General features: G+C 40.2%; 1 protein-coding gene across 1 annotated transcript in view; it reads left to right on the top strand.

Annotated features, from left to right (window-relative positions):
• The window catches only part of AFG2A (AFG2 AAA ATPase homolog A), a 161,417-nt gene that overhangs the window by 34,768 nt on the left and 107,570 nt on the right, over positions 1-19,079 (top strand). Inside the window, 3 exon segments of the mRNA XM_059470232.1 lie at positions 1,426-1,479; positions 1,857-1,936; positions 13,510-13,636. Of these exon segments, the coding sequence (XP_059326215.1) occupies positions 1,426-1,479; positions 1,857-1,936; positions 13,510-13,636 (261 nt within the window).

Below are 19,079 nucleotides of genomic sequence, written 5' to 3'. Positions count from 1 at the left end.
CTGCTGCACTCACCTGGTCCTTTGGATAAAGGACAATTCTTTGAAAAGAAAGAAATAAAAGTGGTGTCTATGCCTGGATGCTTTGCTGATATCAGATAACTTGTGCTTTGCTTTTCAGAGGATATTATTTTTTACCCCTACGTGAGCACAGGTGTTTTCCAGTGTCAAGGTAAAGTCAGTGCATTAACTGTTACTGCAGGAATGAAAATGAGCATGGAGAGGGGAGCCTGCAAAAACCAGTGTGCTGCATTTTTGCTGTGTGATGAGTGATGAATCTGTGTTCCACCAACCTGGGAGCAAAGTCCAGATGGTCCCATTCAAAGATGGCTTGTAACAGAGGCTCTGCCATTGCCAGTGCATAAATGTGTGTCTGCCACACATTCTTAATTGTGACATACCTGCTGTTAAAGCTGCCCTGTGCTCTGGGCTGAGTTACCTGAAGGCACCCACAGCTGGGAGGAGGTGGTTCAGCTTTCTGACTGTGAAGGATGTTGTTTCTTCTGGGGGAATTACAAGGGCACCTGTTGTTGCCTGGGAAATAGATTGGAGCCACTGGCTCTTTTTGTTCAGGGCAGCAGATAATGATCCTTGTTTGTGGCTACAGGTCAGTGCTGATGCAAACCAGACTGAAGTCAATGAGTCATTACCAATCCCAGGAGAAGCTGAGGCCCATTAGGAAGCCTTATTTAAGCAGCCTATCCTACAGGATACAGCAGAACAGAAAATACTCTGAGAGTCTGCCATTGTTTTACTTTTTAGAATTGTAAGTACTTGTTCAAGACTGGAATGCTGACCCTGTGGTCTCCAGTGTGTTCCTGGTGGACAGGGCTGTGAGGATAAGCAGGCACCACAGCAGCTGGCACTCATAATCCTGCTTGGCAGGCTCAGCAGAGCAGCAGGAATGTGCATGAGCTCAGACACTGAACAGCTCCCTTGCTAGGGATGGGTTTCAGGTGTGCTGCTGTGGAGCTTCTTGCTTCACCTGCAGAGTGTCAGGTTCAAAGAAGTGCTGTTAAATGTTGGTTTAAGTCACTGCTGTGGTGCTTGGCTGGGCAGGATGCAGGTTGAGAGTGCAAGTAAATGCTTTGCTGTGATTTGTTCTTCTGGCTCCTTTGCAGCCCCTTGGTGTGCTGTTGTTGAGCACTTTTAAGACCCTCACAGCATTTGTTTTTGTGGTTAATTCAATTTCTCATTAAGATACTGGCAAAATATCAGGAAGAGAGGACTAACCAACATGCATAGGTACTAAAATAAATGGAGAAACCCTCTATCTCTACCAAGCTAGGTCAAAATGCACCCATAAGACTTAAAAATGACAAAATCTCAGAATTTTTTGTAAGAGATTGAGACCAGTGTAGCACTGGCAGACTGTCTCAGTCATTTTGTATACAAATGTATCATGTTTTTGAATTTTCTGTTTTTCAGGGGCCTGAGTTGATGAGCAAATACGTTGGTGAGTCTGAACGAGCAGTGAGAGAGGTGAGAAAGAGCAGGCTGTGGATAAGATTAGATACAAAGCTTCCTGGGCTTTCAAATTCTTCTCTGCTTATGAGGTTACCATTAAACTTCCTGAAAACTCCTTCTGGTGTAAGCTTAAAAAAGAAAAGAAGAAAATGAAGCAGCAGGGATATTTAGCTTTCTCCTGCATTGGTACATGTTGAATTTGGGATCCTGTGGCAGCTTTTTCTACTCTTTAAAAAAAAAAAATCTGTTTTAAAATAGAAACAACCCAAGACAAGACAGGCTGATGTCTGTTATGTGAAACTCTGTCACTCTTGAGGTGTGCAGGGGGTGATAGTGTACTGTAAATGCTTCCTTCCCTTAAAACTGGGTATTTCATTGTTGGTTTTTTGTAGATCTTCAGGAAAGCCAGAGCAGTGTCTCCTTCAATTCTCTTCTTTGATGAAATAGATGCCTTGGCAGTTGAAAGGGGAAAGTAAGTAATCCTGTTACAAAAACAACAGGCATTATTTCCTGATAAATGATTCTTACACTGTACAGTCACAGTTTTATTTACCTTTCTAGAATGATTTTATTAAATATCTTCATTCTTTATACAGAAGGGTAATGTGTGACTTACTCAAGTCTATTTAACTTGGCATAAACAGGTAAGCTGATGGAGTTCCTCCTTTCTCATCTCATTAGCAGGAATGAATTTACTGGTTCTCATGCTATTTGGCTCTTTTCTGTGGTTTTACCTTTTATTTCCAGAAACTTAACTCCTTTTTTTTCCCAGGCTTGTTGCCCTGGCCTAATTGGGTGTCTCCATCAAGCAAACAGTAGGATCATAAGCTACATAACACAAATTTCCAAGGAGAATACTCATAAAACTAAATCTACACCTATGTTTAAATGTTTTGCCAGACCGGGAAAAACTTCATTAAAAGATTTGGGAACACTTGTGTCCTTTCATGTGTGACATTAAGAAGGGATTATTGTGCAAACACCTAATATTATTTTTTTAATATCCTGCTTTGTGATCATTCCAAGAGATGTTTAGCTCATGTCTGAAGTAGAATGATTGCAGTTTTTAGTTGCCACTACAGCATTTAAGATTTGACAGGCTCTGTAAGTGGACTTCCTTGAGGGATACCTCATTATAAATGTAACTGCTACTTGCTGTTGCAATAAATACTTTTATTCTGTTTTATTATGCATGAAAACCTGCCAAATAGGTGCATTAGAAAGTATTTGTCCTGTTTAAAGGCACATCAAAACTCCAACATTTTTCTGGGGAAAAAGCTCCCTCAGCATCCCTGCAGGTTCTTTTGTATTGCAAGAAGGATAACAGGAAAGGATAACAGGTGTCATTTTGATGTTGGTGGCATCAACATCAGGAGGTGGCATCACATGTAGCATAGAGCTGCCCTGTGAAGCTGCTAAGAAATGAACATTCTTACTGTTGAAAATGCAAAATCTGATTGAAGATGTTTTCCTCAAAGTCCTTCTCATGTGCAATGTGTGCAGCTGTGAAATTTGTGATCTTCCTAGAAGTGCTATGCACTGAAGCAACAGAGAAATTGCAAAATTGTTTGCTTGAATCAAGCCAGTGGAGGGGAAAAGAAATATCATCCCCTGCTGCAATTGTTAATATGTTTAGCTTCCAGAACCAGCACTTCATCAAGATCAAACCTCCAAACCTCTTGGAAGGTTAAGCCATAATACATTTTAAACAGTTTTTTCACACAGTGCCCTGGAGGTGGTGAGTTTGTTAGTTTGTTTGCTTTTTTAGGGAGTAAACAACATGATTTTACCTTACCTGGGACTGTCTCTGGGGGGTAGTAGGCCTGGCACAGCTTGCTGAAGAATGTGGTGTGACCTGCTGCAGTGGTGTTGTGCTGGAGACATCTGGTTTTGGAGCTTTAAAAAGAACAGGGCGGTACACACAAATATTTCATTGTCAAATCTGAACCAGATGGGAGGTAAAATATGTAGCAGAGTTCTCATAAAATTCATCTGAAATTAAATGGTGTAGGAAACCAGACAAGGCACTTATTAGAAATGGCCCTTTTTTACAGGCTGACTTTGCACAGTAGGAATTTGCAAATGCACTAGAGATGCTAACGATTTGAGGCCTCTGGAGATCCATTTCCTGTGCTATTACTGACTGTGCTGAAGTTTTCAAGGAAACACCTGTTTATATTGTCTCCCCATTCCCTCTGTTGGCTGAATTAGTTTTCTTTGCCTTGGCAGTGAAGAACACTCTGTGATATAGCTTTGTGAGAGTTGAAATCCTTGATAGGATGCTGTGGGCTTTGTGCAGAATGTGCTACATTCCATATCTCCTGGGTAGGCAGCCTCTCCTAATCCTACCAGGGTATGTCCAGAAATCCAGAGAATCTGAAACTGTTAAACTGTGAGAGTAATTTTATGTATAAATCTGATCAGAAATATAGATGTGAAATAACATTGAGTAAATAACTTAATGTTTTTGTTCTTTAAAGCACCCTGCCAAGTATTCATTAACCCTTTATTTAGATTTGACTAAAACTTGTGGTTGTTTTGCTCCCAACCTTCTGTAGAAGTCACTAAACAATCCCTTCTCAGCAGCAGGGGCATATGAACTAATAGATTTTGTAATTAAATGAGTGTAGAGGCAGACAAAGAAAGCTAAGGAATTTTCTTGTTTGGGCCATTCATGATAACTCCTTTGCATCAGGTAGTGGATTCTGTCACTGCACAAGCCATTGTGCAAACACTGTGGCTGCACTCAGTTATGCCACAGTGTTTTATTTATGACACACTCCCAAGCCATAATTTATTCCATAATTGTTACACATCTAAGATGCTACCTAATGTAACTGTCTCATGTAGCAGTTTTGTTTTACAAAATCCTGTTTGTGTGTGTTTATTAGTTAGAGCTAACAATACTTTGAAGTCAGCAAAAATTATAGTAATTGCCATTGTTCATTGTCAAAATGTTTTATTTGGAAAAGATTATTTCTTATCCAGCCTGCTTAGAAGTTTTATCAATAAGTTTTATCAATATCAACTAAGATTTTTTCCTTGTCTGCCCACACTCTCCCTAGTTTGCATGTAGTGGACACAGTAATACATATTGATCAAGGAATTAAGCAAGTAGGCTGGAGGCATACCAATTTTAAAGACAGTTTATGAAAATATTATCCTGCAGCTCTGAAGAAAAGTAGTTCAATGTAAGGATCAATTGCTTGAGATAAAAATCTGATTATCCTTTATGAAAGAAGAGAGAGTGAATCTGAATGGTCTTGAGTTTCCAGTGTAGTAGTGAAGACATAAAGATACTTTGAGCTGTGTTCACTTCTGCATTTTGTTCTGTTACTCTGAGCTTCTAATGCTCATGGAGGATTTTTCCATCTCTTTCTGATTTATGTAGAGATGTTAGAGTAAGTTTAGAGAGAACTGAAAAGGAAAAATTAGTGGCTCAGTGGCCTGACTGTAGAGAAAAAGGGAGGCATTCACCATGACTGTTTCTAAAGAAAAATTATAAACCTGCAGCAGAAAAGATGGTAGAAAGTTAGAGGTTTAAGGTTTGAAGAGGAGAAATGATAGAGAAAGAAAAAACTTCTTCAGTCATGCATCAGGAGAGGTGAACTTTGAGATGCACAGAGCCTTTTCCTCTGCTTTGTGGTTCTAATTAGCATCTGCTTGCACAAGCAGATTATGACTTTTTCTCTGCTTTCCCCATACTTTTGAAAGATGCTGTTATGACTTTTTGTAGAACAGATTGCACTGAGGCAGGACTGGTCCAGATACAGCAGAGTGTGAGCAGCAGAGTTTGCCTTGAAGTGATCCTGTGCCTGCACAAAGCTTGGGAGACTTTACAAATTACACAGCTGCTGAGAGTTATGGGTATTTGTTACCCTCAGTATCCTGACCATGTAAAACCTAATTCTTCTGGCCATTAGGGGTTGCCAAGAGGGAAATGGCTTGGTAATTAGACTTGAAAGTGATGAATGAACTTGGGTCTGTGTAAATGCAGTGCAGACAGTCTGTTTGCTGAACTTCAGAAATCTCTGTGCTTTGGAAATGGGACATTGTTTATATAAGTAGGATTTTTAGGATTTTTCAGCAAGAGACATCCTTTTCTTGTTTTTCAGAAGCAAAGCATTTCCCCTTTAACTGCAAGTCTCTATAATGTAGGATGGGAAATGCTGCAGACTGCTGTGAAAGGCACTGATAAATGCTATTTTCCAAGGGGAAGAAAAAAAAGGCAGACGAGGGACAAAATCAGTACCTTGTATTTGACATGTGGATGCCAAAAGTTGGTAGATGAATATTGCTAACCTTTTTAGAGGATAAAAGTGACAAAGTGAAGTGACTTTGCTACCAATCCCCTGAAACCACAGCATGATGGTGCTTTTTTTGGGAAAATATGTTGTCCTGCATGGTGGGGGAAGGACAGATAGATTCCTAAGCCACAATTTAAAATAGTCAGAACCACTGAAAGACACACTGTTTTCACTTTTGGTATTAAAATCTTTGCAGTCTCAAGTTCTGAGGCTCTTGGGTTTTTAGAAGAACCTGTGAAGAACAGCAGCTTCTCTTCTGTAATGTACCACCTCTGCCCTTAAACAGAGCTAGTGATAAATCTTCTCTTTTTAAACCAAGATTCTGGGATATTTTAGCTCATATTTATTTATCCTCTACCCTTGAACTTGTCATTGTATTTTAGTGCCTGTGCAGATTCCCTGATGCAATGGGCAGTGTCTGCCATTGAAGGAGCTCAGTGTGTTGCATCCAGTAATGAAACCCATGGGCTGAATTCTGTGGGGATGCAGCAAAAGGGAGAGGTTCTTGGCAGAAATCCACCTTGCACAGGGTGAATTAGCAGTACTGAAGCTGGAGGAAGTATTGTCCCCCTGATATTTCTCGTGCAAAGCCAGAAGAACATTGTCAAAGTATACCTGGAAGATATGGAGTGTCCCCCTGCCATGGTTGTTATGAGGGACCCAATCTTGTTCAGCTCAGACAAAGAACTTTGTGTTTCTGGCCTCTGTTGGCACTGGTGTCCCAGGACTGGGGCACATCAGCAGATTCCCTGCAACATCTGAGCCATGTTTGCACATGATGGAGAATTGAGGCATTCAGAACTTTGGTGACTGTTGGATGAATTCTTTAAACTTTTGGAATTTGGTATCCAAACAAATATCATCTGGGGAAAAAAGCTGCATGCCTAGTGCCAGCTTTTTATTTTAGGCCTAGCAAGGACTGGTGAAAGAAGAAAGTTTTGAAACTATTTTATTTTACAGTAAAGCTTGTAATTGGTTTTGGAAGAGCAGTTCTAACAAATTACTCATAGCTCATGTGTGTATACAGCAAATATCTGCAATCCCTTTAATTTTAAAGTGATCTTGTTAGTGCTTTTGGCTGTCAAGAAGCATTTATCATGTGGTTTTGCATCTGTGTTTCTTCCTTTTTGTTTACAACCCCAATAATTTGTAACTTCCCAGCCTACATTATAATTTGGGTATTTGAAGTCAATAGAGACTTTCATTAACATCAGTGAAAGCAGGACTGGATCGATAAACCCTTTTCTTGAAGTCATCATTTTAATGATAGGCAGGAGGAACATAATGGTAACTAAAATTTATGAACAGTGAACCTATTATACATAAATATTGTTGTAATGAAATGAAATCCAGTCTAGTTAGTTACTTCTAGGTCTCAAATACTTACGGCCTAAACTGTGCTTGCTTGCCTGGTAGATGTGATTGACTACAGATTTAAACTTGATTAACTTCCAGGAATGCACAGAGGAGAAATGCTGAGAAAAACAGAATGAAAGAACGTGGGAAATATACTGTGCATCAGGTGTGGGCTTGGTTTGGGGTTGTTTTTATTTTGTTTCATTGCTTTTTTTTTAAGGCAACATCAGTGTTAGCAGAATAGGAGAACTCATGATGTTAGCATCCTTCCTGTCAGCCAGACAGTGCCTGGGCAAGCTGCAGGTGTGGCCTAATGCCAGTCTTCCATGGATGTGCATCTGGAATTAGCTCCAAGCAGATGGAAATGGGTGATGGATCACCACCTAGGCACTCAAGCATTTGGAGATGTGCTTGGGGAAATCCCTCTGGAAGAAAGCCTGTTGATTCCTAACCTGTCTCAAGCTGGCCTCCTTTTCCTTTTCTCTCTTTTCGCTGTGTTTCATTTTTCTGGGCCTACTTCATTAACTTTTGGAAGCTGCAATAATGAGAAATGTAGGTGAGTGGAAGAGGCTGCTTACACAACCGTGAAGGATAATTAGGATGTGTCTGCAGCTGCCTGCAGGCCATTTGTTTCAAAGTCACCTGCTGACAGCTGAGCACTGTTTCCTGTTTTCACAAAGCTCATCATCTTTTTAGGAAAGCTTACTTGCAAGCTGGAGACCACTCAAGGAGTACTTGGAATTCTTTTATTTTTCTGTGCTCTTCTAATGCCTTGCAAACCAAATTACATGAACTGCATTTAACTGGTGAATCAACAGTTGGCAAAACATCATTTTGGCATGGAGGTGACAATGAAGATAAAAATTCTACCCAGACTGAATTTCCCAGAAATTAGTAAACCTAAGCTTTACTTAGGTTTCCTCTGGGTATTTCCCTTCTGTAGTACTTGAATTTTGTACTTGAGAAGACAGGGAAGATATGAAACAATATGGTGGGTAGTAGTTGATAGAGTTGGTGCATACAGGATCCAACAGCATCTAATTGTAAGGTGCTGATGGAGGGAAGGGTTTAGGATCCTCTTCTTGCAGGGTTTTCCTGATCACACAGGCAGGAAAATTCCCTCCCATGAGGAATATTTCTTCTGAGCACTAAAGGGGCTTGTGTACTAGAATGTTTTGAGGTTGGGTTTTTTTTTTGTTTTTTGTTTTCAATGAACAGTGATGCCTTAAGTGATAATATTAAAGATTTGCATGCATATATTGTTCTTAGGCTTTTTAACAACATCCAAGCCTGTAGTATCTGTAGTGGTCTTAATGATGATTGTTGAAGTTGTACCGTTCACAGAAATAGGTTTGGCCCAGTGTTTTAATATTGGACAAGCCTGCTTTTCCTGACAGGCATACCGAACAAAATGCCCCAGTGATGGAATTTTTGCACAAAATTTGATATCAGGGACCATCCTGCAGTTATTGTCTTTCTGGTAATGCTATTGGAGTAGAGAATTTTTTATTTTTCAAGTGCTGAGGAAAACCTTAACCTGCCAGAGGCGTGTTCCAGCCGAGCTGGGAGGGAGAGCAGTAGAAGCGTGTGACAGTTAATTAGGATGGCGGCAGCCGCATGGAAAAGCCGGCCTTGGCAGGTGCTCCTTGCTGACAGGTTCCCCCTGAGCAGCCCCCACACAAATGTCAGACTCAATAAAAATCCTTCAGGCTGTGAGAGTGGGAGTCTGCTGGCAGGATGCTTCTGTATTTCAGGAACCTTTTCTGTATTTCAGGAGCCTTTTACCTCTGTAGTTCACAGAGAGGTGGAGAGTCCTGCCAGCAGGGTCTATTTCAACCTGTTCACATTTTTTTGATCCCGAGCGTTCTGTCATGTCAATGAGTTTTACATTTGTTTTGATATGAAATTATTTCCAGAGGTTTCAGTGAAAGGGTTATTTGAGATGATACCACGTCCACAAGTGTTTTTAAAACCTATAAATTTTGATTGTGATTGTGATTCTTTTGTTTGAGGGGGAAACATAATAAAGGCAGGTTTTATCCATGTGTAAATCTTGCCTGATGGGATGCTTTGGAAGAGAAGGTGGGCTGGCCTCCCTTGTCACAAAACCTGCATTATAGATTTCAGCTATGTGGGGATTAATCCATCTGCAGTAATTTATCCTGAATACTTCTCCTGAGGTCATTCTCTGATCTTGCAGCTCTGCCTGAGGTAGGGTCAGCTGTGCAGGAGAGGGGTCCTCCCAGACTTCCTCCTGCTTTTGCAGCCTCACAGTTGCTGTGATATTAACAGCTCTCAAAATGTTACTGTGTCAAGATTTCCTGCATTTCCACATCTACAGTTTAGCAGTGTAATTAAATTAAGGCCCTGATTCTGAAGCCAAGGTATTTTGACAGGCTTCAGTGCCATTGAAGTCAATGGTGGGATGGAGACTCACTGGTTCTACTTTATGAGATTTAAGTGGTGGTGGAGATTTAAATACATTTTTCAGTGAAAATGACATCTGGAGTATTTTTTCAGAAGTGCTCTAGATGGTCAGATGATGCAAATGTATGTTTGCTTTAGTTCACAGTGGTGATGCTTACCAAATTTCATCTTGGGGTGAAACTGCAGTTTCTGCATCCTCAGACTGCATTTTCAAATATTAAAAAATGTGTTAGAAAAAGGGTGGGGAGGGGGAAAGGAAATTAAATAAGTAAAATGTACAAAACAAGAAGTTGCTGTCAAAAAAATTCCTATAGCAGGAAGGGTAACAGATTTAAATGTGATTTCATACATCTGGTTATGTCTGGAAACAAAATCTTCTTGGCCTGAAGACCTGTATAAGCTAGTGAACTTTATGTACTCCTTGGTGTAGTGAGAGGATCAGGCTGTGGTTGCTTTTATATCCCCTGGAAGCAGTATGAGAGTAGTTTAAGCTGTCCAGGGGGAAATTTCAGTGCCCACTGATACATGAATCCATCTGGCTTGAGTGGTCATTGGATATAGCCAGAGGAGATAGAAATAAAAACTGTGGAGAGCCCTCTCCTGCTATATTGATTTTGGAGCTGGTGCTCCTGATCCATCAGGACAAAGGCAGAATTAATTCAGATTAATTGTGAGTCTTTGGTAAACTGTAGAATACATGGTTTACTCTGCCAAAATGTGTATTGGGAATGCCTTTAGCCAAAGTAAAATACCAAGAACAAGTTTGTCTTTCATATTCAGTGTGGAGAGTCTTACCTGACAGGCTTCAGGAATCTTCTCTGGTGGTCAAACTGAGTGCCTGTGCAGGAGTGCACATGCTGTGTCTGAGACTGGTGGGACACTTGCAAGATTAGCTGGAATACCACGTAGAGGAGGATTTCTGTCTCTAACTGCTGTAATGACCTTCTCTACCTTTAAAAACTTCATTGAGGATTGTAAATAAAGTGCAGTTGGCAAAAAATTAAAACAACACATAGCCTCATGTATTTGATTAGGGCAGCACCAGCAACTCTCAGGCAGGCTCCTCTTTGCTCACACATTTTTTATTTCAGAGGTATTTCTGGTTGGGGCACAGCTCCTGGTGCACACACATGGCCCTGCATGGATTATGTGAGGGGCTTAGCTCTGGCTGCCTGGATTTGCAGGCAGCGTGTTGACAGGAAATGAGTTTGTACCAGGACGTGCCTTTGGAGGACCATTTCCAGGCAGTTGTGAGGGTGACATCAACGTGTGGAGGTCAGCTGGAGGCAGGGGAGGGGGGCCAAGGCCGCCCCTTGGCTGGAGGTTGGTTTTGGCAGTGCCTCTGTGGGACTGGAGGGTTAATCATGGTTTGTTTCTCTGGCTGCTGCTTGCGTCAAAACTCTGGGCAGCCTTAATGAAGGTTGCCTGTGCCCATTTGGGAACCTGCTGGGAAGGCATAGGAAAATGGAAAATGGCATCCTTGCCTGTCACCCCTGGACAGCACCGGAGCTCTCGGAGCTCACCATGGCTCTGAGGCAGCTCCCAGCAGCTGGGGAAGAGATCTCTCCCTGTGCCTGCCTGGGATTTTTATGGGGTGTCCTGTTCAGCCAAAAGCTATTTTATTGTAGGCTGTGCTGAAATGGTGTGATGGCTTAGTGAACTATGTAAATAAAAGCATTGACATCAGAAATCCGTGGTGTCATAGGAGCTGGGCGTTTCTTCACTTCATACTGATTTTGTTATTGATATTTTTTGCACGCATGGACTTTAAAATTGTTTGATTCACTTTTAAGCGATAATAATAAAGCCCCTAATAATGTCCTAGAAGCCCTGCTATTGTTTGAGCTGTGTTATACCATGAGTGATTGCCTAACTGCAGTTTTCTGATGACGCCCTAATTGCATGGAAGTCTTTGCAAAGTGCATTTCCCTGTGGGGATTTTCCTTAGAATAAACACTTCTTTAATGTGTTGTGGGTTTTGTTTTTTGTTTTTTGGTTTTTTTTTAGTCAGAAGCTTGTAAGGGAAATGTTTATATTGGGGAAAGATGTAATATCCGTTCTAGCCACCTCTCTCTAAAACTAAATTTTTCTTTCTTTTTTTTTAAGGAAACAAAGAAAAGTTTAGCATCTCCTCCAAAGTCTTCTAGCTTCAGATCATCTCAAATAACGTTAACATTTTTGTCCCAGTTTTACAATTATTTTTACTTTTGCTCAGCATTTTCTTTTGCTCAGTCTATTGGGTATAAAGTGAAGTAAAATTGAAACTTATGGAAGATGGGAGGCCTGGATCCCTACTGAGACTAGCTAATGTTACAAAGTTGACTTTAATTTCCTTTAAGCTGTGTGTCTTTCCAAAAGCATTTGCTATCCATGTCCAACACCTAAAGTGTTTTATCACACTCAGCCCTCTATAAGTCAGTGGGACTCTGACCCATGGGTATGTTAGAAATACTCAAATATGGCTGGGGAATTTCTAGTGTGGCTGCAGGAACTCCAGAATCTGACAAGCAGGTAATCCAAGTCCCTTCTCTAATATTTCTTAGCAACCTAAATATTTTACTCTCTTAGCCAACATTTATTATAGCTCCTTTAAGATGTTTTCCAGACTGGGTGTGATAAGTTCACTGTTGTGCTCTGGAAAATTGCAGAACTGGTTGTAGGATAGGAAAGTTAGGGGATTTATTTGGAGCTGTACAACAGTGATGGAGCCATTACTGTTGCTTTGGCTCTGGGACATCACTGTGGTGGCAGTGCTGCAGCAATATATGTGTATAATAACTGTACAACTGTATTTGTGCACTCTCTGTCTGGAAATAATTGGATCACTTACATTTTAGTATATTTAGTATTTTTATATTTTGGAAAATTAAAACATCAGGATGATCATATGGCTCTTCTGTGTGTGTGTAGGTCCTGTTTATCTATATAAGCCTTAAATAGAACTTTTGGAAAAGGACTTGCAAAAAATTTGAGATCAAAAAATTATCTCCATCCTGGTCTTGTTTTAAGTATCAGACTTCTTTTTGCTTCTTGGTTTATAGGGATCCAGAAGAACTGGTGAGATTAATTTCTTTAAAATTGTATTGAAAAGAGCCAATTTAAGGGTAGAGAAGTAAAACCTTCCCCTGTTCAGCAGAAGAGGGAATAGCCCTTGAAGAGTAGTCCCATTGTTGAAAGATGATGGAGGTGTGTGCCTGCCATTCACAGGGGAAGGTTGTGTGGAAAACAGTGAGGTTTTGGTGTGTGCCAAGAGAAGGATTCCCAGTTTCTGGTAAAGGAGGATAAAACTCACATTTTTGGTACAATCTCCAGCTGCTGTCCCTAGCCTGCTTCAGTTTCCCTGCCCCTTCTCAGCAGAGGAAATACTTTATGCTTGTCTGCTTAGGTTTTTCACATATTGGTGATTTTAAAACTGAAGTTTTCAGTTTTTTAGTGTTGGGCTTTTTCACTGGTATCTGGAAAACAAACTGAGTCAAAGGACTGACAATGCAATTATGAGGCAGTTGGTCAACACTCAATTTATTCTCACATGATGGAGAGAATATAAAAATGTAGAGCAACTCTGCAAAACACATAACTGCCTCATTTTTTATACTGCATAGGGGGGTGTAAGCTCTTACTTGGGATGGTGTTAAAAATAAAGGTTTGTCTGACTAGTAACGAAGTGGCTGGAATTCAGTTTTCTTAAAAATGTTTATTCCAGATACCCACATTGTGGTAAGTTGTTTACAACCTCCATAGCAGGGCAATAAGTAAAAAAAACCCCAAATCTCAGTTGCTTTGCTGAATACCAAGAAAACCTATGGAACTCAAATTCTCTGATTTGGTTTTACTCACTTATCACTGATGCCATTTCAGAGGGTGAAGGCGAAAATAAATATTGTATCTTTTCCTTTCTCCTATTTTGAGGAGGGCAAAGATAATGCTTTGACTTTTTATTTTTTCTGTAAATCAGCTCTTCAGGTGCTGGGAATGTAGCAGACCGTGTCTTGGCTCAGCTGCTGACGGAAATGGATGGGATAGAACAGCTGAAGGACGTGACAATCCTGGCAGCTACAAACAGACCGGACATGATAGACAAGGTACAAATAGATGCACTGTTTATATCCTGTTCTTCTTGAAAAGACCACATTTTGGTATAGTTCCATCCTCTTACTCCCCAAACTGCTGTCTGATCAACTTAATGATGAAGAGTAGAAGTTTGGAAATGAAGACAAGGCAGAGCAATGGTTCAGGTTCCTCACTTTTTTCCCCTCTCTACAGATTTTTTAACAGAAAAAAAAAGTTTTATGGAGCCTTAAATATCTGTTTCCTAGAAGAAGCTTTCCTTAAGCCAAGCTAATTGAACTAGTGCAGCAACATTTCTGTCAAACTGCTGCTGTGGTTTTTGCTTCTGTTGTGTTTGTTTATGCAGGAGTTTGCTGGAGTTGGTTGGTTTCATTAGTTACTTCCTTTCAAGGATTAAGTGTTTCAGCAATTCAGTTACCAACTGTAAACAGGGAAATTTCTCCTCAAATCCCATGGCAGCTCTGCTGGTGTGACAAGAACATTTCAAGTTCGTAAAATCTTGAGGGTTGTAACACTTACTGCAGAAAGCATCCAAGCACACACCCAACCCAGCAGCCCTCTACAAAATCCACTGTAAAACAGTTTACCACTGTGGTGTCTTCTCACAGCTAAGTGCAGTAGATGGATCAGTCTGAAGTGATTTCCTTTAAGATATGATTAGTAGTGTTGGTAAGATTCTTTATTCCACAGCTTTTTGCCTTCACAACATTATTGAATTTGATGACATGTTAATGAAATAAGTTTATCTTTTTAAAGTTTCTTTTAAGTTTCTTAAATCTCCCATTGTAAGCTGTTTTTGGAATAGTCTTTTCTGTTTTTCTTGGAGCATTCAGACATAAAATACATGTGAAATGTATATGTTTAAGATATGGTTTGTATGCACATGAAGTCTTGAGAAGAACTTGCATTTTGGCTGCAGAACACAGCCTCTTCCCCTCTGAACGGAAGGAAGCCACCCAGCTGATGAAGACCTGACAGGCTTCCTCAGAGCTTACTTGTACATTTATCTGTGAGCCTGCCATGACAAAGCAGAGCTAGCAAAGAATTTTCAGTAAAAGGTAATAAAACTCATCAGTGAAAAGTGCGCTTGTGCAAGATTGAAACTTTTAAGATTTCACTTTTGTCAAATTGATTTGTGTAGGCACACAGTTTGTGGTAATTGGGGTGGGGCTGCAGCTGAGCCTCACCCCTAATTGGCCACAGCTGTGAGCAGCAGGTGAATGCTATTGAAGGTAATGAGAGCCCAGGGACACTGCCCAACCACCAAAGGGAGCAGAGGGCACACAGGTGCAGGACATCAACAGAAGGGGATAAAAGGCTGGGCTGAGGGACAGGAAGGGCAGATGCCTGCAGCCTTCTGGAGTGGTGTGGTGTTGCTCTGTGTGGGCTGAAGCCTTCTGAAACTCTATGGTGACACTCTGTGTGTTGTGGCCATCTCAGCTGTGATGTATGCTGTGACAGGTTTGGAGGTTTTTTTTGTAACTGTTTTTTGGGGTAAGACTAAGCTGAATTTGAAAACATTCTGGTTGTTGAACAGCAGGGAAATTTCTTTTGGTGTCAGTTCAACATTCTACTGTGTTGTCTCCATCACCACCTGGAAATCGAGTTCTATGTCATTCTCCCTTTAGCTGAATTTCTCCTGGGCACATGGTGAACACTGATTTCTCATATATTGCGTTTTATTTAAAATACTGGCAATATTGGAACAGAACTACCATGAGTTAAGGGTGTCACCCTGCAACACAGAGGACTTTAGGGTAGAACCTCAGTTACTATGTATTGTACCTACATCAGTCCAGATGTAAATACAGACCTCTTAGCCTGGGAATGAAAGTCTTTATTTTGACATGTTGCATAAAAATGTAATGTATTCTGTACATATGAATTTTATGGGAATAGTGAACTTTTAAGAATGAACAACACAGTTCTGTTATCCAGACCAGACAGGCTGTACCATCCCACTGTCTTCTCCTGGGTCCATGCAATATTTGCAGTGCATGAGTTGTACTTTTTGCCTTTCCTGGAAAAAAGAAGATGATACCAGAAAGTATTTGTACTTCACTAATGGGAAATCTTTCAGTAGGGGTTTTAGTTTACTCTGTAATTTAGTTTACTCTGTAATTCACCCCTTTGTGAAGGTAAGAATTTGTTAAATTAATATTTTATATGGAAATAGTTATGTATGTCAAAAAGTGAATGTCTTGTTTGCATAGGTAGGTATGGTGATTATATAGTAATTTTGGGGATATGACTTTTACATGTGGTATTAAAGTGCAATGCAGTTTCTGTTCTCTACTTCCAAAGGCTGGGAAAATGTCTGCAATGCTTTTTTGTGACTATTCTTCAGTTTTCAAATCAGGAAATCCTTGAGGAATGTGTGTTTCTAAGGCTTCTATGCCTGCAAAATTGGTAACAATCCATCCAGCATTTTAATTTATGTGCCTCCTGCTTAACTGACAATGATGTGATGATTAATCTCTTGTAATTTGCAAACAGCACGTGGGGATATCAAATGTAAGGGTATTCCCCAGAGCCTAGTGCAGGCTTCATTATCCCTGCAAACACTACAGAACATTGCTTTTGGAGAGTGAATAGATTTGAGTCACACTTTATACAAAGTTATGTGTAATGGGAAACTTGTTTGGGCTTGTCACAGATGCCTATTAATAACTTATTTCTCTAAGATGTCATGATTGTATTGAAATAATACTGCATCCTAAAGTTGTGTCTCTTGTTTGTGTCTCAGCTACTTTGCATCTCCTTCATGTGATGCTGGGGAGACTTTGGAATAGTTTCTGTTTTCTGTAAGAATACAAACTCAGCACGTACTGTTTTCAGCCATGTATGGTACAGAAAGTGATTTCTCTTGGAAGGGAAATATTCTGGAACAAGATGTTCTGAACATTCTTTGAAAGTGATACAGAAACAAAACACTCTGAGTCAGTAATAATAGTAAAATCTTTCCTTTTCTTCTTCATTCTATAAGCAGAATTGACGAGCAATAACTGGAAAAACTGCCTTTTGGTTTTAGTGACTTACCCACTCAGGAGTGATTTTTCATGCCTAAAATATGTAGCAGTAACTTTATGGAGCTGCTTATGATTCAAAGCCTGTTTGTATTTTCCTATGCATCAGTTGTGCTAATGAGAGATCACTCATCCTCACATAAAATTTTTTGAACCCTGTGTATAAATTGCTCAGCTTGAAGTGAAATGTTCTGTCCAGATGTACATGTGAACAAGTTTTCAGGTGTGGTGTGACAGATTTCCATGGCAGAAAACCTATACCAACTCATCAGAATTTGTGTGCCCTGTTTTTCCTTTTCTCAGTGGAGCCTGTGGAATTTTTCTTTTTTTAGTGCTGGGCTTACTTCTGGTGTAAAAAGGGTGAATTGGTATCATTACCTACCCATGCAGATATCTTTTTTCCCCCTCCTCTTTAACAGCATTTCAAACTCCATTAGCAAGGGTACATAGGGAAAAAAAGGAGACTGTCAGATCCCAAGGGACCTCGGTGGATGTTTTAGCACAGGAAGCAATATGCACGTTGGTTTTCCCTCCTGCTGGCTCACATTTGAATGTCAAACACTTTAGCTGTGATGTAAAACACGAGATGAGGCACTGAGTGAAGGGATGGCCCATGGTACAGGGTGACATCCTGGTGCTCCTGACAGCTTCACTTCTCCTTATCTTGGGGTGCAGAAAAGAGTATCCTCAAATATGCAATTTGCATAAGAATGACAGGATGTGATAGGACAAATGAAGATTAATGGGAGGCTGTGCTGTCAGCATTGCCCATTGTCTCCAGATTGATGATGGTCTGGATTTTGTCTGCATTCATGAGCTTCAGTGTAGTTGAAACTGGAAGCTGTCCTGGTACCAGAATACTGAAGAGCTGAACCTTTGCAAATGCTGTGTTAGCACAGGAGGGCAGTGCTTGGCTCCCCATTTCCAACCATCCTGCTTGTTGCTATAAAAACATGTATTTTGAATATTGTGCTGGTGCAGGGGATTTTTCCTACCTTCTTTTGCATGTTTATTTTGCTTTTTAAAAGCTTCCTGCTCCCTAGCCTTCCTCCTTACTTTTTTCCTCTTCCATCACCTGCAAGTTTTGCTGCTCCTTATATGAGCTTTGTTGACTTCATTCTATTAACCAGTGTCTTTGAAATTAGCTTATTTAAGAGTCATGTGAATAACACTGAGTTTTCTGTTCTGGTTGCATTAACAAAGTAAAACAGAACTGCAGCTGATATTCTTCCTAGAAACTGCCAAGCATGAGGAAAGGGAGTAAAACTCCCTTCCCTCATGCTTCAGTTGGATTGGAAGGAGTCTTCTGCGTATAGAAATCAAGCAGGGATTTATCAAATTGATCTGCCCCTCAAAATGTTGACTACTATGTAGTTATGGGACAATCTTAATTTAAAGTGGATTGTTTTGATGATAATAAAAACTGCATGATAGAACCATTTGGCAGAATCAGTAAAGAAATTATAATTTCCTGCCTGCAGCAAAAGTGAATAATCTTTCCTCTTTAAAAACATCAAAGTTCACTCATTCTGAAGGCTCATGGAAGAAATTCAGATATTTGAGTTTGCAGTTTTACAGGTTAAAAGGAATAGGGAAGTATCTTGCACATTTATTCCTTATTGTCTGGAAATGTGTATGTGCTGTTACAAAGCAGGTGATGCAGTGGCACAATCTTACTTCAGTACCACGTCACACATTCTCCTGTTTACATATTTGCCCGTTTGTGATTTCTGTTTTGCCCAGATCCATCTCACTAAAGGTTATCCCTGTGTTACAACTCTGGCTTGGTAGGATTTCAGTTTTCCCAGGTGTTGTACAGGACTGTACAGTTAGAAGGCACATAATCCATCATGTGTCTTGCAGGGGTAGGGAATGAGCAGAGTAAGGAAAGGGGGATAAGTCTCTTGCTGCCATTTCTCAGCAGTGCAGATTTCATCCAGATTTGGAGGACAGGAGACCAAAGATTGGCTGCTTTTTAGAAGGAAATGGTGCAGGAACATTTAACTTTCCCACCTCTTGTGATGCAGTATTTCGGAATAGGAGCTGAAATATGGGAATGCAATCACCACATCTCTCCACACTGCTGAACCTTTAATTATTATTTTTTTACTTTAAATGCTGAAATGCCTCCCTGCTTGTCAAAGGACGCTCCTCATATTCTTGTAAAACCCTAGGATTAAAAACAGCGAGTGAGATTTTGTGGGTCTCCTTTTCAGTCAGCCAGCACCTAGAGCATTTACATCATCTTGTCCAGGTGCAAGTATGACTCTTTGAAATAACAGAAGATGTGGGATTTCTTTTGAAGACAAGATTGTTCTGGAGCATATAATGAATTTTCAGAAAACGAAGCTTTAGGGAAAAATTATATCAAACTACGTGACACTGAAAAGAGGATCAGATATTCTAAAATACGTTCACAATTTTGGCACCA

This window comes from Ammospiza nelsoni, chromosome 4 (assembly GCF_027579445.1).
Source record: "Ammospiza nelsoni isolate bAmmNel1 chromosome 4, bAmmNel1.pri, whole genome shotgun sequence".
Taxonomy (NCBI): domain Eukaryota; kingdom Metazoa; phylum Chordata; class Aves; order Passeriformes; family Passerellidae; genus Ammospiza; species Ammospiza nelsoni.
This window is presented reverse-complemented; position numbering and strand designations above follow the sequence as displayed.